At 40.5% G+C, this 22,016-nt stretch overlaps 1 protein-coding gene across 1 annotated transcript; it reads left to right on the top strand.

Moving 5' to 3' along the window:
• Positions 1-6,597: 6,597 nt before the first annotated feature.
• Positions 6,598-16,788, top strand: txlnbb (taxilin beta b). The gene is made up of 10 exons (XM_028438845.1): positions 6,598-6,792; positions 12,797-13,044; positions 13,754-13,845; positions 13,920-14,090; positions 14,835-15,029; positions 15,425-15,544; positions 15,616-15,690; positions 15,768-15,860; positions 16,072-16,167; positions 16,252-16,788. Exons 2-10 carry the CDS (start codon positions 12,816-12,818, stop codon positions 16,717-16,719), a joined length of 1,539 nt encoding a protein of 512 aa, XP_028294646.1. The 5' UTR covers positions 6,598-6,792; positions 12,797-12,815; the 3' UTR covers positions 16,720-16,788.
• The last annotated feature ends 5,228 nt before the right edge of the window (positions 16,789-22,016 follow it).

Raw genomic sequence — 22,016 nt, 5'->3', positions numbered from 1 at the left:
ACCGAGGTATAGAACGTTTTTGAGATTGAAGAAACAGCGCTAGGTTGGTTTAAATTCTATTTATCAGACAGAACCTACTTTGTTCATGTGAATAATCTCTCGTCAGCGCACACCAGAGTTAATCATGGAGTTCCACAAGGTTCAGTTTTAAGACCAAGACTCTTTACATTATATATGCTTCCACTAGGTAACATTATTAGAGAACATAATGTGGCAAAATAAGCGGGATCTTTAAGTTATGAAGTGACAACGCCACCTAGGGTAAACCTAGGACCTTGCATAAAGGCAGACAGGCTCGTTTTACCTTCAATCATGGGGCAGAGACAGAACCTTTAATTATAACAAGCAAAGTTCTTTATTTCACAGCATTTCTTTAAAAGAGTACTCATTTCGTGTCCACTAGTACAGAAGAATCAAACAAAACAAATCCAAACAAAGCACACACATGCGAAGCAACAAAAAAACCCAAAATGCAAAATAAATCAAATACCAATCATGCACAACTTATATGTACAATACTTATACAGTGGCAGAACCTTAAAGACGGGTTGGTAACAAAATATATAACGAAACTCCCAAGTCCAGCTTGGGAGGGTTACTGTATTTTAAAATATCGAGAACAGCAAAGGTGGGAGGAGTTGCACCACGGTGCGATGAATGGTGTGGGCCAAGACTTATTCCCAGCAGACGCGGGAGGTGCAGTTTGGTCCCGCTGTGAGATCAAAGCACCACATTAGGAGACAGAGGGATTATAATTTTAAAGGAGCCAGGCAGCAACCAGCAGCTTACCGGTCAGAAGAAGCACCGGTCCAAAGACCCCAACAGAGGCGCTCTCCCGGCCTCCGCAGAAAGTGCGCGCAAGGTGCGCCTACCAAAACACCACACTGCATAAAAAGGAAGGCATTAGGACGGACTAGGCACAGCCAGCTGGGCCAAAAGGCGAGGCATGCCGCTTACTCAAACATCCCACTCTGATGACTCAAACAAACCGCTGTCGATGACCAATGTGCACTGCGATGGCACTAGGGAAGAAAGAAAACCCCGTGAGTGCCCGGTGCGCACAGCAGCAGAAAGAGCAACTCTGCGTAAAACTCACCCAAGAGTAGCGATCAATGAGCCCAAAGCAGCCAGCCGTCAGCCTACACCAGAGCCCTGGAGGGAAAGCACTTTTGAGCGCAAAGTGACAGCCAATGGTGCGTAAAAGGCAGCAGATAACATACCAACGAGGAGGAACGGTGGTGATTGACGCAGGGTGACCACAGCGTGTTAAGCCACCGCGATACTACCAGAGGTACAACTCCACAGACTCACGGAGGAGGAGAGATCCGCGCACAGGAGCGACCAAGGAATCTGGGCCACAGCAGACCTGAACCTAAATCCATTCAGTGCCCGCCCTGTAATCAGCAGACAACCCAGGTGCGCAGGGAGGAGCGCTACAAGAAGCAGGTAGGAGGAGGGCGGAAGCATTCCACCCTGTCACATCTACCCCCCTCCTTTGTATCGTCGTCCCGACGATAAAAGATCAAGACCAAGGCCTAAAAATAACAGCCTGCAGATTGGAAGTGGGTTCCGGAGCCCTACCACCCCGCTCAGTAGTCTGGGGAAGCCGATACATGTTCGAATGTTGACCAGCCGTAGACCGAGTGGTTCGACGTAATGCTTGAGCACTGGTACTTGGTAGATCTAGGTCAGCTAAAGAAGGTTCTTGAAGGGGTGTTGCCGTGGGCCCACTCGTCTGGCCAGGACCTGGGGCACCCAAGACGGAGGCCCCCAAAGGAGCCCGGAGAGAGACGCTAGGGGCGCCCACAGGCTGGTGGAATTCTGAGACTAAAAGCCACACGTCACCATCTGAAGAGTCCAAATCTTCAAGTGGGACCGAGTTTGGTAGAGGGGGCAAGCGGGGTTCCCGGTCAACAACCTCCTTAGGCTCCACAATGGCTTTCAACATGTTGCGATGTACATTCCGGACCTTATGCAAATCACCAACAGGAGCCACGGTGTAAACTGCGCCCTCACCAGATGGAACGCTCACTACCTGATGAACAACCGAACTCCACAGATCCTGAATTTTATGGCGCCCTCGGAAACTATGATCTCTGACATACACCCGCTGACCCACGAGCAGTGGTGCATGCCGCACTTGTTGGTCATGACGCTCTTTCCTACGATTCGCCGCTGCTAAAAGCTTCTCACGAGCACAACCAAACGCGAGCCTGAGCCTCTCTTGGTGCTCCGCCACCCAGCCTTGCACCTCACCCGACCTTGGTTCCTCAATCCTCCCAATTGAAACATCTATATTTGGACACGGCGCAATCAGTCCACCAGCGGTGTCCAACTGTGAGCCTAAGGGCTCCCCACCTGAGCTGGGGCTCAACAGCTCAGTGGGCTCTAGTTTTCCGACTGCCAGTTGGAGTGAGTTGGCCCAGCATTTCTGGACCCCTGGCCATCATGCCTACTTGGTCGCGGCTGGTTGTAAACCCGGGGACCCATACAGTTCCTGGCATAATGTCCTGGTTGCTGGCACCTACGACAAATGATTGGGGGTGGGTCTACGCCCTCTCCTTGCGGACGGGGGGCCTGTAAAGACACAACAGTTTGAGTGAGTTTATTTAACTGCTCCTGTTGCTGCTTCAACATGTCCATAATCTCTCTTAAACTAGGCCCAGATGGCTCCACCTGGGGGTCAGACTGAACACGACCTCGCACACCACACTGGAGGCCCAAGGCCGAAGGAACAGAATAGCTGCGGCCCCTAGCCCCACCGGGCAAGCCCTCGCGCTCCCACCTGATCGCCTCAGCACGAAGCTCCATCAAGGTGATGGTTGGTTGCCTACGAACAAGTTGTTTAAGCTCGCGGCGCAGGGCACCGTCAAGAACGTATTCTGTAAACTGGTCTCGCAGCAACACTTCTGCATTAGGCATCCCGTCTGGTGCCTGTTGCTTAACCCGTGTCATCAACGTCATTAAAGCTAATGAGAATTCTTGCAGGCTCTCACCCTCCATTTGATGTCGGGCAAAGAAGTCCTGCTGTAAAGTAATGTAGGACTGATGGCAACCATAGAGCTCCTCTAAAATTGAAATAATCTTCACAGGGTCCCTACGCTCAGCAACGGACCGAAACTTAATTTCCCGTTTGGCCTCTCCTTCCAAATGGTCAAAGATGAATAACGCGCGGTCAGCAGCAGTCAGATGTCGAGCACGCATACATGCCTCTACCTCCTCAACCCACTCAGCGATCCCCAGCCCCGACCTTCCACTAAAAATAGGGCACCTGCGGTCCCGGGGTACAACCACCAGCCGCTCTGTTACAGCGGGGGTGGGGGACGGTGGATTAGTGGGTGGACCCGAAACCCGAGAGGTACCTTCACCGGGGTCCAACGAACCAGTGCGCCCCTGACGGAGCTGCTCGTTGTCTGCCTGAAGCTGTAACACCAGATCTTTTAGCCGCTGCATCTCCTCTTCCATGTCGGCTGCGGGAAACTGTCGAAAGGCTCCAAAAAGAGAAAATTTAAGTTTTAACACCACCCCTGCTGTTCTGGATTTTTTTCTTTCTTTTTTTTTTTTTTTTTTTTTTTTTTTTTTTTTGAACCAAAAAAATAGAAAAATGTCTCTGCCCCTTTTATTTCGTGGTGTCCTGTCGATAGAACGCCAAATGTGGCAAAATAAGCGGGATCTTTAAGTTATGAAGTGACAACGCCACCTAGGGTAAACCTAGGACCTTGCATAAAGGCAGACAGGCTCGTTTTACCTTCAATCATGGGGCAGAGACAGAACCTTTAATTATAACAAGCAAAGTTCTTTATTTCACAGCATTTCTTTAAAAGAGTACTCATTTCGTGTCCACTAGTACAGAAGAATCAAACAAAACAAATCCAAACAAAGCACACACATGCGAAGCAACAAAAAAACCCAAAATGCAAAATAAATCAAATACCAATCATGCACAACTTATATGTACAATACTTATACAGTGGCAGAACCTTAAAGACGGGTTGGTAACAAAATATATAACGAAACTCCCAAGTCCAGCTTGGGAGGGTTACTGTATTTTAAAATATCGAGAACAGCAAAGGTGGGAGGAGTTGCACCACGGTGCGATGAATGGTGTGGGCCAAGACTTATTCCCAGCAGACGCGGGAGGTGCAGTTTGGTCCCGCTGTGAGATCAAAGCACCACATTAGGAGACAGAGGGATTATAATTTTAAAGGAGCCAGGCAGCAACCAGCAGCTTACCGGTCAGAAGAAGCACCGGTCCAAAGACCCCAACAGAGGCGCTCTCCCGGCCTCCGCAGAAAGTGCGCGCAAGGTGCGCCTACCAAAACACCACACTGCATAAAAAGGAAGGCATTAGGACGGACTAGGCACAGCCAGCTGGGCCAAAAGGCGAGGCATGCCGCTTACTCAAACATCCCACTCTGATGACTCAAACAAACCGCTGTCGATGACCAATGTGCACTGCGATGGCACTAGGGAAGAAAGAAAACCCCGTGAGTGCCCGGTGCGCACAGCAGCAGAAAGAGCAACTCTGCGTAAAACTCACCCAAGAGTAGCGATCAATGAGCCCAAAGCAGCCAGCCGTCAGCCTACACCAGAGCCCTGGAGGGAAAGCACTTTTGAGCGCAAAGTGACAGCCAATGGTGCGTAAAAGGCAGCAGATAACATACCAACGAGAAGGAACGGTGGTGATTGACGCAGGGTGACCACAGCGTGTTAAGCCACCGCGATACTACCAGAGGTACAACTCCACAGACTCACGGAGGAGGAGAGATCCGCGCACAGGAGCGACCAAGGAATCTGGGCCACAGCAGACCTGAACCTAAATCCATTCAGTGCCCGCCCTGTAATCAGCAGACAACCCAGGTGCGCAGGGAGGAGCGCTACAAGAAGCAGGTAGGAGGAGGGCGGAAGCATTCCACCCTGTCACAATAATATACATTTTCATTGCTATGCGGATGATACACAGCTCTATTTGTCAATGAAATCAGATGAAACTCATCAGTTATTAAAACTCTAGGCCTGTCTTAAAAACACAATATCCTGGATGAGCCGTAACTTTCTCCTTCTCAACCAGGATGAAACCGAAATTATTTTATTTGGTCCAAAACACCTCAGAGAGAAATTATCAGAGCAAATAGTAGCTATAGATGGCATTACTCAGTCACCCAGCATCACAGTAAAAAAACCTAGGTGTTATCTTTGATACTGACTTATCCTTTAACTTTCATATTAAGCAAATCACAAGGACAGCCTTCTTCCACCTCCTTAATATCTCTAAAATCAAGAATATCTTGGCTCAGAGTGATGCTGATAAACTAATCCATGCATTTGTTACATCTAGACTAGATTATTGTAACTCTCTACTGTCAGGATGTCCTAGTAGCTCACTAAAAAGTCTCCAGTTAATTCAGAATGCTGCAGCTAGAATATTAACAGGTACTAACAGGAGAGAGCACATTTCTCCAGTATTGGCTTCCCTTCATTGGCTTCCTGTAAAATCTAGAATAGAGTTTAAAATCCTCCTCTTAGCCTATACAGTTCTACATGATCAAGCTCCTGTATATCTTAGAGACCTGTTAGTATACCCTATTGTCCAGGCAGAACTGTCCACTCTCAGTTTGCTGGTCTACTGGAAGTTCCAAACATGTTTAGAAGTAGAACAGGAGGGAGAGCATTCAGCTACCATGCTCCTCGCCTTTGGAATCAGCTCCCAGTCTCAGTACGGGAGGCTGCTTCTCTCTCCACCTTTAAGGCCAAACTCAAAACCAACTTATTTGCTAAAGCGTATACCGTATAATAGCGTTAACATAATCACCAGCAACAAAGCCCTAAATCTAAAAAAATTAGGAACTAAAAACTAAAATTTTATAGAAGAACACCAACATTATATTCAAACACAATCCACCATCTACACATATCTCTAATGGGTTGCAATGTGTAAAGTCCAGTCAAGGTTGTGCTGGGTTGTAGCCAACCCCCCACTTCTGAACCTTGTTGTATACTCATTACGCTGCTCACACTGCTACACACCATTTACAGTGATGTCCACCCCATATTCATTCTCATTCCACTGTGTTCTTGTATCATGTTTTTCTGCAGTCTGTGCCTTCTCTTCGCCCTTCCCTCTCTTTCTGTTTTAGGTGTCTTGAAGCTGGAGATGGCAGTCCCTGATCAATGGTTCACTCAACTAGTCTGGGACACTCTGATGTTCTATCTCTCTATCCTGTTCTGTTGGTCCTTCTGTCCACTAACCACAACCAGTCGGGGCAGATGGCTGCCACATCTGAACCAAGTTCTGCTGGAGATTTCTTCCTGTTAAAAGAAAAACTGTTAGAAAGAAGTTTTTTCTTCCCACTGTCACTTATGTTTGTTCATGTGGATTTGTTGTTTTTTTTTTTCATTTTTATTACAAATTTTACATTTTGGAAGCACTTTGACATGACTTTTGTTGTAATTGATGCTAAATAAATAACATTTAATTGAATGGAATTGAACATGTGACAAACACTACAATCAGGAGGTGTGAGAGCTGTCTTTCATGGACAGAGGCGTGCTCCCGTCCTCTCTGTGCTGCTGCTCTCTGGGTTATTTTAGGTAGTCTTATCACAGCTGTTGTATCTGTGCTGTTTGAGCCCCCCCACACTCTTCTTCTTCCCCCTTTAGCCCCTGGTCCTGGTGAGATCGTGTTTGCTGCTTCTTTTGGCTGGTTTTACACCTGAAAAGGGAAAAAAATACATTCGATCTCAAAGCAGTGGAGCAGTTTCTGACTTCCTATCCTGTGATTTAAGCCTACTTGTGAGTACCTCTCTCTCAATTTGAAGTTTACCAGTTCTGTCCAGGGGAGAAGCTGTTTACCTTCCTCTGTTACTGGATAAACAGCAGAAGAGGAATTTTAACTATTCCTACAGTCTTATAGTGTCAGATCAATGTTATATTTAATTATTTAATACTTCCTCATGCTGTATTTCCACCTTAAAAGCTATTTCATAGACATTCATGTGACAAAATGTCTCTTTTTGCATGGTTATTGTTTAAAATTGTTACCTTTATTAGTCTGTTTCTCTGCTGGCAAAGACATCAATAACATTGAAATGGAAATAAATAAATATTATGCCCATATTAAGTCGTTTCTTAAAATAGCTTCTGAACAGGTGCCATGTGCTCTTCTTGTGAAAGCGCAGGCAGTGTGAAGGCTGCACTAATTTTATGCATGTAAACAGGCTCCGGGAGTGAGAAGACAGGCTCTGTGCAACATTTTACCACAAGAAATAATATTCTCTCTGTTTTTTTTTAATTTATTTTCATTCTGGAGATTCTGGCATCATGGTAGATGGTAGAAATGAAACATGGTAGCAACCTGGTGCTGTTTGAAGCCAAGTAACTTCTGTTCCTTTGATTGAATTTGTGGTTTTTTAATCAGGGGCAATCTATTATTAGAGCTACTCCACCCCAGTGATAAATACAAGGACATTTGCATTGAAAATAATAATCCAGTGATTCAGATTCACTCTGCCCAAAGTTGTTTGCGATAATGTGACAGCTCTGCAGCTGCCACTAAGATAAAAAAAAAATTATGTACAGCTTCTGTTTGGTGGGAAAAAGCCTGGGGGTGAGAATCAAACACGTTTGTAATAAAGTGATTTATAGTTATTGGATAATATGTAATCACATCTAGTGTCATAGAGAATTAACTATTTCAGTTGCGCTTTAAGCAGTCATTTCACTAAACAATAGTACGTGTCATTCAGTGATATTAATGTATTTAAAATTTTATGTAGCACATTGATATATTTAGCTACAATTCTAATCATTTGAGTGAAGTGAATTAATACTTGTTTTACAGATGTTTTTCAGCATTTTTAGAAATGAATAGCACTAGCGCTCATTTACAATAATCATCAAATAGTAATATATTACAACAAATGACTAAAAATGCACAAATTGCATTTCTTTATCATACTACAATTTGTAGCAAAATGATGTGTTAATGGCCCATTTGAATGAAGATTTATTTTACTTGCTTAGTTCAATAAATAATTAAAATAGACTATTGTGAACAGTTTAACGTTTTAAAATACAACTTTTGTTTTATTTCCTTTCCAAAAGAATGGAAATTATTATTATTATTTATGTTTTCAGAGTTTCAAAAATAGATATGGTGTGAGTGAATGGGTGAATGTAAGTAACTGTACAAAGTGGTTGGATACTGTGCTTTATAAGTCAAAGTCGATTTATTATTAAAGGTAGGGTAGATAATTTTCTCCGGATGCACTTTTTAAGTTTTTGGTTGAAATTTCCTTTATGTCCTGACAAAAATTAAGATCTCTTGTGCTCTGAAAAAGGAACAAAGAAAAAAAAAGACGTGAATTGTGTTTTTCAGCTAGGGTTGCTAGGAGACAGTGTGACAAAGTTCTCCGGTGAATAGCTAACTTGTACAATGATGTAGTGACCAACTGGTGACATGTAGGTGGCAGCAGCGCACCTTTAGATGAGAGCTCACCCGTGATGGGCAGAGCTCAGAGGGAGAGGAAAGGAGTTTACGAGAGTTGATGCTAAAGTTCCCACCAGCTCACAGCAGCGGGGCAACGGAGCAAGCGCTGACACTTGGCATGTCCGGGATGAGGAGGAAGTTGCGTGTGTGGGAACTAACGGGGGGAGGGACTGAGAGGACGGACAAAATACAGTAAGAAAACCATTCAATTCTGACATAGATAACAAAACAAAAATAATGTTGCCATCAAAAACCCGGTCTCAGTGTTGTTTTTGTAGTTTTATAGAAGGAAACCAATGTTGAGGTGTCATTAAAGCAAAAAAAAAAAAAATGCTTCAAAGTCAGTAATTGTTTTGTTCAGAAAAAGTTGATTTTCTCAGCTTTTTGTCACAAACTGGCGATATGTGTGAAACTTGCCTCTATTCAACTGCTGATTACAGAAGAACGAAACAAGCTAGAAACAAAATTAAATTAATTGAAACTAGAACCTTTAATCTTTCAGAATCTGGTGTTAGAATTCAGATTGTCATAGTACAAAATATTCTGTGGGTCTTTAAATATTTGTCAAAATGCTCTAAAACTGCTGGCGCTCGGGGTAGAAATTCTGAAAATGGCTGCACTGAATGAGTTAAATATTGTATCCAGGCATAGACTGGCCATCTGGCATACCGGGCATTGCTCATGTCCATGTGCGCGATGGGCAAACTGTCCGCTAACTTGACCTAGTAGTCAGTAAAAAATGGACAGGAGGAGAAATGCCCGGGGGACACTGAGAAACAGCGGGCCAAAAAGATAAAGTCACCAACTGCTGCTGCTGGGCTGGGAGACAAGTCAGGAGGGTCCGACTCAGCAGCGGAGGCTAATGGTGATAAAGTCTGTGATTGGCAATGAGTAAAGTGTAAGTAAAGTGACAAAAAGCAAGTAACAGGTGGCATAAAATGGTCCAAAAGTGGCAAAAACATTGCAAGAAAAGAGTGAAAAGTGACTTAAATGGGCCAAGATAGTCAAGAGTATCAAAACAGAGGAAACAGATTTTTAATGGAGCTAAATGAGCAAAATGTGGCATTAAATTAAAACAAAAAAGAGTAAGAAAAAATTAGAAAACAGTTTGAGTTAATACAATCGCAGTATTATTAAATATTATTAGACACATCTTCCCTTAGTAATATTTGGGCAAATTGTAGGCTAAAGTGTAAATTATAACAAAACTCATTGTATTCAGTCAAACTCAATACATGCATAATAATATGAGTCTATTGAGTTTTGTTTACAACCTTGTCTTTGCTGATTTGGAGGTGGTCACCATGATGTGTGTGTGTGTGAGAGAGAGAGAGAGAAAGAATTGAATATATCTATATATTATATTATCATTTTACATGGATAAATGGTCTTACAGTCATAGGCACAATTGTGTATTTGAATAAACAGCATATTTCTTTAAACACTGTAAAGACATCTCTAGCAGTGGTCCCATAGGCGTAAAATACAAGGGATTTAGGGTGGTTCCAACCCCATCAATATTCAAACCTATCTAATATTTTTGTCTAAACATAAATTCCAAAACATTTAATTAAAAATTTCCTATGTTGATATGTGATGTATTTTACAACCCTTTAAAGACAAAATACGCTACACGTGCCTCACCCCTTTCCAGCTGCACACGTGGTAGCTTCCATCCACACACACGAAGCGTTCGCCCACCCCTCCACATTAATCCTCACTCAATCACAGGTGTAGGAGGGGTCAAAAGTTTGCTGCAGCTTCTGTTCAAATTAAGAGGACGTCAAAATCACAACCAACAATTCTAAGTTGTTGGGGGGAAAAATGCATCAGAATGCGGGAAATTGCATGCATTTTTTAAATCTCCCCCCCGGAGAGAATAAATATTCGATCCCCCCAATATTAAAACAAACGTTAAACCCTTGAGTGGTCCTTTGACATCCACTTTCAATTTAAGATGAGTATTTTGACACTGTGGTCAGCTCTCCCAAGATAAGCATCTGTATCGTATTGAAACAGCATATGAAACTTTTAAATGGTTACTCTATTCCATAGGCTGCTACACCTTATTTTACTTTTTGAAACAATACAATGTGGAGATATATCCTCTTGTATGTTGTGTGCTTTTGCAGATTGTATGGTAGTGGGCCACTATGGCCAAAAATGACAGGGCCATTTTTTGGTCCCAGTCCAGCCCTGATTGTATCCCTGTCTAGTTTATTGCAAGGTAAAAATAGGAAGGTAAAGGGATGTAGTTTGAAGTTGAGTGGTTTCAGCCATCCATCCATCCATCCAGTCGGTTGTAGCCTTGGTAGCTGATATACCAGGTGTTACTGCTGGTCTCTCAGCTCACCTAAAACACCTGATTCAAATCAACAATCAGGTGTAGTGGGAGGAGGAAGTGTAAAAATAGGGCTGAGAGGAGCAGAGGGAAGGAGGCACAACACGTCCAGCAGTAGACATGTGGGGTGAGGTTTTGCCTCTCGCTGCTGTTGGTGTGTTAGTTTATGATTTTAGTTTGGGCTGGAGATTACTGGTAGTCCTGTTTTCATCTTCCTTTTGTTTGTCGAGTTTTAGTGTTTCTTTTAATACAATTTCTCTAGTTTAGAAGGTCGATGCTGGGTACTACGCCATGGTTCCCAGTGCCTTTTTGTTTCTGTGTTTAAAGTAGTGATGGTCAGATGAAGCCTCATGAAGCATTATAACACTTTAGCCAATAGGTTCGAGTAATGGTTCATTTCTTGACGCTTTGCATGCACACAAAACCACCTAGATGTATAATTACAGGCAGTTGTATCGCACAGTGTGAGTCAATAAAAAATATTGTTATGGCTATTGGTAATGACTATGAATTACTAGAAATGTATAAATAATATATTTCTCTACATAAAGAATCATGTGAAAAAAAATAAATAATAAAAATGGAATTTTTCTCAGTGTATACATTTTCCTAAAAGTGGCTTCTACTGGATTTAAACCCTCCCCCTCCAGAGCTTCAGCTCTGTTCTCTGCAAGACCACAGTTTCCCCAAAAACCTCCTGTGTGTAAGATGGACATTTCCAAGCGCTTGTATTAAGAAGTCACTGAAAATGCACGTGTAACATGGACAGTGATGGGGGAGATTTTATTTACAAATAGTGCTGAATGAGACGTACAGTAAGATACATTAAACTAATCCCTTATTTAATGCGTGCATCTACACTCTCCTCAATCTAAAATCTTCAAACGCTCTCTTTCTTTCTCCCTCTAAACTTTATCAACTTATATCGGATCTATTAAAACATTATCCAGACTCTGATAAGCAAATATACTGTATAAACTCTATATCCAAACTCTGACTAACTGCAGCTTTCTATCAAACACTTAATCATTAATGGAGCCTGAGGGTTAATGATGCTGTCAAACCACCAGACAAACTCTGAACTCTTTCCCAAAGTAGTCATGTGGTAGAGCCGGGCAGCGAGGTTTCGCTCGTCACCATTTTGGCTCCTCCCCTAAGTGAAGCAAGCCTCGACGCGCGATTTGCGGAAACACCCCCTTTATTACTCGATATGCTTCGTAGCCTCAGCATATTTCAGACCATCACTAGTTTAAAGAATTATCTATTGTTTGGCATCTTTATGCGACCCCGTAGACCTTTAGTTGTAACATCTTAATAGAGCACATATGTCAAACTCAAGGCCTGCCAGAGTATCTAGTCTGCCCCACAGGAAGATTTTGTTTAAAGTTTAAAAAAAAAACAGATAAGTGTAGATAAAATAAAATGGAGGTTGCAGCACTACATTATTTACAATAATATTACATCGCAATTATTTTAAAAAAGCTGGAAAATTCACACAAATTATCTGACAGAATTCTTGAAAGTTTCAGTGCAAATTTCCAGAAAATCAGTTGCAAAGTCAAGGAATTTTGACCAATTGCTTAACATTCAGGATTTTGTTTGAATTCGTACTTTTTTTCTTCACAAAAACATGAAAAACGTTTTTTTGGTCCGGCCCACTTGATTTCCGACTGAGTCATTGAGAGAACACATGCACACCTCATAGAGTCCAAATAGTGGTGTGTGTGTGTGTGTTTTACTATATAATCATGTGTTGGACCTGTGACGGCTGTGTGTCTAGACCAGGGTGATCCACATCAGCACATCCTTATTTCTCCGTTCAGGATAAAACAGGCTAATGACTCAAAGTAACAAAGATGAAGAAACAGTCAGTGCATCTTCATTGTTACAAATGTAATTTATAGGCATTTTATTCTCTATAAAACCCAGGGAAGGAGATTTGTTGACAAAGGGGTTTCTGTCTTTAGGTCTCAGCCCAGAGAAAAGATGGAGACCTGTCAGGAGTGCAGCCCTGCATCCATTGGTCCTGAAGCAAACAAAGACCACCACATTGACCTGACGGAGGACCTCAGCCAACAGCTTGAGGACATCATTAGCACCTACCAGGCTGAGGAGATACCAGCTGAGCCAGAAGAGTCGGAGGAGGTCACATTAGTGAAAGAGACAGAAACACGCAGAGACCAGAAACTGGAGAAGAAGATGCTCAAAAATCTAGGTGTTCATCATCTTTCTTTTGTGCGTTTTCTGCTATTTGAATGTGCTCTGATCAGGGTTGAGGTCAATTACATTTATCAATTACAATTACATCTTCAATTATCCATGTTCAAATATAACTAAATTATGATTACGGTGACTGGCATTTTTTCCAATTACAATTATTATTTTCCCCCTAAAATTCAATTACAATTTTGTTCTCATTAATAGAGTCCAAATTGAAAACATTTGTATGCCTTATGATAGCCTTATCTTAGAAAAAAGGTTCCAAAATATATTTTTTTATGCCTCATCATATAGCCTTATCTCAGAAAAAAAAAATTAAATAAATAAATAAATTAAAAAAAAAAATATATATATATATATATATATATATATGTATATTCCATTTTATGCCTTATGATAGCCTTATCTAAAAAATAAAAATGTTCGACATTTATTTTTTATTTTTATGCCTTACTATAGCATTAGCTAAAAAAAAATCCAAAAACTTTCTATTTTCACGCCTTGGCACTGACAGTTTTTATAGAACTCAATTACAAATTAACTACGATTACAACAGCAACAGTTTTTTTCAAATGCAATTACAATTGTTATTACGTCATAATTGTAATTAATGATCAATTACACAACTTCAATTATAATTTACTCCAACCCTGGCTCTGATGTGATGGCTGATGGATACAGTGCTTAAATAATACCCTCCATAGGAAAGGAAGCCATGCAGTTGATGCAAAGTCTGAATAAACTGGACACTCCAGAGCAAAAACTGGAGGCCATCATCAAGAAACACGCTGAACTGGTGAGCGAATGGTGCACAAATCCTAAAACAAATACCTCACACCATGAAAACGTAATTTCCGGGTTGTTTTGCAGCTGGAGGAGCATCGTGTTGACCAGAAGCAGACAAAGGTCCTTCAGAAGAAGCTGCTCCAAGTAATGAAAGAGAAGGACCAGCTGCAAAGCGAGCACAGCCGGGCCGTGCTGGCTCGCAGTAAACTGGAGGGACTGTGCAGAGAGCTGCAGAGACACAACAAGACCCTGAAGGTACTTCTACCACTGATACTTAACCTAGCATGTAGTAGCAGATGTGACTTAGACAATAATGCTTTGTCTTCTGAGTGACTGAAGTGAGGAGAGTCAAGAGGCATCTAGGACTTAACATCAGCTGGTGCTAGAACTCAAACTATAAGTTAATGCGTGGAGTGCAACTCACAGGAAACACTGGTAATGGTTCACATGAAAGGACGCTTTGGTAACACTTTACTTGAATTTTTATACCTAAGGCTGACATTATGCTGTCATTAGCATGAATTATGTGTCATGAAGGTGCGTTGTTCACTAAATTATGAAACCTTTGGAGCTATGTTGGCATTTATTGGTTTAGGTGGAGGGATCTAGTGGGGTTGGGGGTTAGGGTTTTTTCTGATGAATACAAATGTATTTGGGTATGAAGTAGTGCTGTTTATTGATCCTGGTCCAACTCTCAACATTTTAGTTAAATCTGAATATCTGAATTTGGCATATTTAGTTGTAAAATGTCGGAGTGACTGCCCTCTATGGGTTGAAACCCGGCTTACAGTTGATTTTTGCTATTGGACACTTATTGGACAGACACTTCTTTATAGATCAAGAAAAATGTGGATTTTAGGTGTGCATGATACATTTAAGTTAGGGCTCATAATCTCTCATATTGCACTGTTCAAAGTGATTACATATGCATATACTGTACAAATTACTTAAGTATACATCCTGCAGAATCTTTATCAGTAGTGAACTTTTTCCCTGCAGGAGGAGACCCTGCAGAGGTGCAGAGAAGACGACCTGAAGAGGAAAGAGATCACCACACATTTCCAGGGGACACTGGGTGAAATCCAGGCCCAGATAGAAGAACACAGCAGCCGCAACACCAAGCTGTGTCAGGAGAACAGTGCTCTTGCAGAGAAGCTCAAGGGACTCATTTCCCAGTATGACCAGCGAGAGGCGGTATGGATCCTGTCACACTTTAGGCCAACATTGGTTCCAAACCTCTGGAAGTTAAAGGATGTGTACTGAGTGTCTTAGACAATGACCAATAAATATCTGCAGGTTTTTAGTTTAGCCATGACAGTGTTTCACTATCAGGCAGGCAAAGCTGTAAGAGCAAGAAAATAATGCAAGTGTCAAACTCTGGCCCTTTAGAGCATCAAATTTGGCCCGCATGTTAAAGTCTGAATCACAGAAAATATGAAGTAAAGTAATTCAGGCGTTGATATCTCAGCCCTTCCAAATACAAAAATTCAATCAATATTCACAATATTTGCCAGGGCGCAAAGTTTTTTCAATTTTGACCCTTGAACTAAAATATGTTTGACACTCCTGGCCTAATGTATGTCTTCCAGAACCTGGAAAAAGTCTTCAAACACAGGGATTTGAAAGAGAAGCTGCTGGAAACCAAACTCCAGCAAGCCAACATGATCCTAAAGCAGGCGGAGGAGAAGCACAAGCTGGAGAAGGAGCATGTACGGTTTGTCAATCAGTCAATTTTTATCAATAAATCACTCATTGTATGGATCCTTTCAATCTCTCACAGCTGCTGAAAACATCTGCTGAGTATAAACTTCAAGTAAAAGTCCTGAAGGAGCAGGAGACCGATATGAAAGTTCAGGTCTGATACTGGGCCATCATAAGCAAACTTGACTCATTTTGGCACTGTTTGAGTAACACGTCACCATTCCTCCTCAGATGGATATGTACTCCAAGAAGTTTGACGAGTTCCAGGGCACGGTGTCAAAGAGCAACACTGTCTACAGCGGCTTTAAGCAGGATATGGACAAGGTAAGTATGAAGGAAATTAAGTTTTCATTTTTTTTTCTTTTTCTATCTGCATAAACAAAGATTAAAAACTGAGTGAGAGGAAGAAATCCCAGGAGCTTTTTTAATACCCCTTCAAACTCAGACAGCCTGTATAATCCTTCCCCTGGCTGTTGCAGCTATTTTTACAGGCATCTTTGATTGAGCGTGTCTTACATGTTGTTTTGTGGTGTAGATGGCTAAGAAAATGAAAAAGCTGGAGAAAGAGTGTCAGTCATGGAAGAGTCGCTTTGATGGCTGCAACAAAAGCCTCATTGACATGGTGGCAGATGTAAGGAACGTTTCTTCTTCGTGCAGGTTGTGTCAGACCCACAGGCTCGAAAAAGGCTTGAATTGATCTTTTATTCCTTCGCAGAAAGCTATCAAGGAGAAGGAGTTTGAGCTTGTTTCCATCAAGAACCAGAAGCTTGAGAGTCTGTGCAGGGCTTTGCAAGAGGAAAGGAAGAGTCTCTATGAGAAGGTGCAGGGAGCTGCTGCTCACACAGACGGTGACCCGGTGATCCAGGAGATGCCTGAACACCCAGAAAAAGAACCAGTGCAGAGTCCAGCGCCACTTACTCAGACAGACACGCTCACGACTCCATTAACTGATGAGCTTACAAAATTGAAGGTTGAGCAGAACCTTCTGAAAGAGATCGCAAGTTCATTTCTAATCTCTCACGTAGTGCCAACGGAAACCGGCGTCGCTCAATTACCGGTACACGAACTCTCAGAAGACATCCAGGAGCCGGAGGAGAACCACATCCACCAAAGCAAACTCCAAGAGCTTCATGATGATGGCACCCAAAAACAGAGAGACCTGGAACTGGAGTCAGTCGATTGATACCAGGACCAGTGGGAAGATATAAAAGCTTTCATATGATTATTAGCAATAAAAAGAAAAATCCTAAAATTTTCGTCTTCCAATCTGATCCTTACACTCGTTTTTTTTTTTTTTTTTCTCAAACCACTTCCGAGTAGGCACAATTTAACCTGATAGCGTAGTCCATCAAGAGTGGATAACGCTACCTTACCAAAAACAGCATCATAGTAGGCTCTCTCCAGACGTTACTAAAGTTTGGATTTTACTGTTGATTTAGAAAAATAGCACATCCAAGCAAACCCATTACGATCAATCATGGACCACTACTGGTCCATGGACCCCACTCTGAAAAGTCTGTGTTTATTTCAGAAACAGCTGTTTGTAAAGAACCCTTATTTATCATCTCATCAGCACATTTTAGATACACCTCACAACCTGAAGATAATGGCTTTTCCCCGAGGTATCACCCTATGAAATATTAAGACTATTAAGGACACTTTTCAATGCAATCATCATCTGTATCACTTGCAGGTTTCTTGACGTTGGTTCAGACTTGGAGGTCTTATTAGCTAAATATTAATAACAAGGCTAAGATTATTTCTTGAATTTATTACATATGAGTAATATTGTGTTTATAAATTTTCACATATGTACAAATCTATATTAAATAGTAACACATATTTTCATCATTGGGCCTATTTTAGGGGGGCTGAAATATCTCTAAAATAATAAAATAAAATATAATATAAAATAAATAATATTTTTTTATTTTATTTTTTTACAAAAAAGAACCAATAACTTTGATAGAATTTACACCCCAGCACCCCATCAGTCTCCCTACCTACTGCTTTAAAAAATATCCAACTAACAACCTAGTGATGCCCGGGTAACATTAGAATTGAAGCAACGTTCGCGATTGAATTTGTGGTCTTGAGGAAACGTAAATAAAGAAATCCAATCTAGAGTAATCTTCTTATAGTTGGCACTACTGAGGCATCTGTGAGAGTTATTTGTTAATTCCAGCCAACTCCATGCATCAGTGTAAGCTAATAGTGGTGAACGTGAAGGAAACCTCACTTAAACTCTTATTGCGTCAAAGTCTATATATGTACATTCTCTGAAAAGTAGATGCACGAAAAGCAAGGATAAAATGCAAAGTTTTACAATAAGACGATAGTTCTATTTAGGGTGTGTTGTTTCATTAAGCATTGACATGAGAAATAGTGAATTAGGGAGTTTAAATTTGTGCTCCCTGAACTTTGAGGGAAAGTGTTGTGGTTGTTCCTGCTGTTGGTGGAGGAAAAACAACACTAAAGCCCACCTTCAACCTAAATGTCTGCAGGATTAGAGTGTGTGGTAGCTCAGTGTTTGAAAGCCATCACATCTTTTTTAGGAACTGGAAAGTCTCTGCTGGAAGTCACTCAGAAGCAGAGCGGGGAAGGTAAGCATTGTTTTGTAAGAGTCAGAATAGCAACACTACTGTGCTGGTTTTGGCAGGAGATTAGTGCTTACGCCGTGACTTCTGTCAATCTTTAGACCTCAAGAACTAACCTCTGCAGACCGTTACACACTAACTTTGTGCATATGTTTCACACAGGCTCATCAGCTACATAACAGAGACCACATCAGAGACAAACAGTCAGTGCTGGGTTTGATTGAAGCAGGTGCATCTTCATATAGCATGTAAATAAAGACGCTGTAAACAACACGAACAACAATAACCTCCAAAAACTGTAGTTTCAGTTTAAACGTATCACAGACTGTAAAAACGTCTAGATTCTAACATGGTTAAATTCAGAGGTGAAAGTAATGGATTACAAGTATTCACATTGCTGTATTTGAGTTGCTTTTATAGGTACTTGTACTTGTATATTTCTAAATCAGTACTTGTACTTAAGTAATTTCTTACATTTCTACACCTAACTGTTACTGAGAAAATTCCTTTTTTGGTTTTAAAATGATCAACTGTCATTGTGAAACTACAAAAAATGAAGTGACCAGACAACAATCAAATGCATCACATTGTAGCCGACCAACCAGATTAAACGTAATGCACCACATCAAAACAGCATTGAATGGAGGTTATTTTCTCAGTTTTAGAGTTCATAAATGTTGTTAGACTTAGAGCCTGATATTTTTTTTTTTCATTTTGAATTGAATTCATTAGTGAGGATGCTGGAGTCATCCTCACTATTGTAATCTTTGAACTTCATTCTGGTTATTTTTTTTTTTTTGTCGTCTTTCGTCATTCTTACTCCTACTACTCTTGCAATTTTCAACCGATTCCAACAAATTTGGTGTGGAAATGTTCAAATATTTTCTGACCATCATGCTATGCTTTTTTCTAACTTTTCAACTTTTTCAACCATTTAACTTTTCATTTTCCCATCCACACTTTCAACATTTTAAACCTTCAACTTAGAACTTCAGCTGTTCAGCCATTCTTCAACTGATTTCAACCATTCAACCTTTTCAAATTATTTCAACCTTTGATGGTAATGACAGTGGTGGAGTAGCAAGATTACATACCAAATAGTGTGCAAAATTGTGACTAGTGACTATCGGTAGGGAGTGGCATTGGTAACTGTCTTACTGCTTCTTTAACACATTTCAGCAACAAGATCATTGATATAATTGTGCTGTCTTTTTACTGTTCAGTTTATGATCAAATCTGATAACGGACTATGTACTAGTAATTTTGTTGTGAAATGTAGCTATAGGCTCTTTCCTTTTCAATGCTGTTAATGGTAAGTTGCTAATCGTATGGTTGAGAAAGTATTTGCAATATGATAAAAGATGATTCATGGAAAGGTACAGACACCTAGCGGTGTGTGTGTGTCTGTCTATGGAAAATTGACTTCATATCCTCCTTTTGCTGCGTAAACAGGCGCCTGATGCAGAGGCTGTGCATGCACCTGGTTATGGATATTATTACGTTGCTTGATCATAGATGGTGATCACGAATGTATAGATTTTTTGTTTTTGTTTCTTTTTCTTCTATTTTTTCATCAATAATTTGTAAATGGGAAACTGAGGATGAAATTTTATCTCACGTCTATGCAATGTCAAACTCAGAGAGGATTAGTAGTTATAATCCATATGTAAATGCTGTTGTCCTTGATGCTGTTTTGAAGATTTTGTAAGAATCGAACAGAGGTGGGTAGAGTAGCCAGGGTATTTATTCAGGTAGGAGTAATGTGGTTTTGAAGTCCTTTTACTCTAGTGGAAGTGGAAGGTGGTGACCTGGACAGCTACTCGAGTGGAAGTCAAAAAAGAAATACTTGAAGAAAATGTTACTTGAGTACTGTGAGTACTGAGTAACTGTTAGAGCAGAAAAATCTGATTATTTTCAATGACGATATAAATTGTGCGAAACAAAAGATAAAATAATGTGGAAATTGTGATATTCATTGTGATACTTAAGTGGATGTAGCCGAGTACTACCCACCTCTGGAATCGATTATGCTGTTCTGATTTCTTATCTTGGATACAGACCATATTGTGCTGTATCACCTGGAAATGTAAATGTTAACTACTTTTATTAGCCTACTCCTTTTTTGAGCTTCTATGACTGAATAATGTGTATGTTGTAAAATTGAAATGTGAATGTTGTGTGTAAAAAAATGAAATAAAAAAAAGTTAAGAATGTAAACTGCTAAAAAAAACACCTTAACTAAACTAAATGCGAGGCTAATACTATTACTAGGTTATTGCTAATGCTATAGGTTAATGTTATTGCTATGCTAATGCAGTGTTATTGCTAATGGTAGGTTTAATGCTAAGGCTAGGCTAATGCTAATCCTAAACTAATGCTAGATTAGTGATAATGCTAGGTTAGTGCTAATGCTAGTTTAATGCTAATGCTAGGCTAATGCTAATGCAAGGCTGATTCTAATGTTAATGCGAGGCACATGCTAATGCTATGTTAGGTTCTTGCTAATGCTAGGATAATGCTAACACTAGACTAATGTTAATGCTAAGCTAATGTTAGGCTAGTGCTAATGTTAAAACTAGGCTAATGCTAATGCTAAGCTAATGCAGTGCGGCACAGGCCAGCACCTGCATCCTCACTTGCATTTTATTCAGGAAAAGCAAATATTGTAGTCGGTATTATTTTTATTTTAAAAATAATTGTACATTTTGACAAACATTTTTTTTTTATACAGATACCTTTTTGGAAAATAATTTAAGTTCCAGTTGTGCAAGATTACATTTCTTTGTTTTTAAGTTTATACATGAGATGTTTACTGTATGCAAGGGAACCGTGGCAATATTTATTAGCAAAAATAAACGTGGGGGTGAAAGTAACTAATAACTTTTACTTTAAGTGCTATCAAATTGAACTACTTTTTACTTGTATTTGAGTAATGTATGCATTACTGGTACTTGTACTTGGGTACAATTTCTACCAACAGTACTTCTACTTGAGTAGTATATATCAGTACTCTTTAGACCTTTGTCCGTGTGCAATTTTATTGTCCAATAGATAAATATTGTTTAATCTCATTAATACTTATTAATAAACAGCAATTTATTGCCAGCAAACAGTGTTGCTTTTGGTCTGAATAATGGATTTAAATTCTTCATATTTTTAGGCATTGTTTCTCAATGATGACATAAGTTTCTGTGCATGGTTTCAATCTGTGTTTGGATTGGTTCGACACTGCAAACTCCATCCTTTTATGTGAGCATGCACTGATCCAAATTGGAAACTGCTTCTATATGTTAACGTTTGGTTAGGTCAAGCCTGCTAACGGAGAAATATCCTGGATATATTTATCCAGCTCTATAGTTCAGGGCTCTACATTGAAGGACATTTTATTTGTATAACCTTTTCATTTACAGCTGTCAATGATTTTGGCTTAAGACAAACAATTTAAAGAGGCCAAAGTAAAACATACCATGCGATGCTCAGCCTGTAATTCAATAAGTATAAAAATCACATAACAGACAAACATGTTAGGAAACTGTGCTACATAAGCACTACCACCATTTTCAGTTTTTTGTAAACGCACTGTAAATCTTAGAAACGTGGATTACAGAATGACCGTTTCCCTGTTTTGGTTAATGTGTATGTCATGTTATGCACCTGAAATGCCAGAGTCCAGGGTCAGTTAATAGCAGGTCTGTAAAGTTTGGTCTCATAAAGAGGTATGTGAGGAGTGAGCACAGAGACATTTTTGATGTGCTGTAGAAAATATTTCAAAATAAGTCAGAAATGTCACTTTTTAGAGCATTACTATGAGGGTACTTGTGGTACAGGTGACTTCATCCTTTGGACACAAAGTCATTTTAGTATGTTTCCCAAATATTTGTAA

This window comes from Gouania willdenowi, chromosome 22 (assembly GCF_900634775.1).
Source record: "Gouania willdenowi chromosome 22, fGouWil2.1, whole genome shotgun sequence".
Taxonomy (NCBI): Eukaryota; Metazoa; Chordata; class Actinopteri; order Blenniiformes; family Gobiesocidae; genus Gouania; species Gouania willdenowi.
Note: the sequence above shows the minus strand (reverse complement) of the source record. Positions and strands in the feature narration are given on the sequence as shown.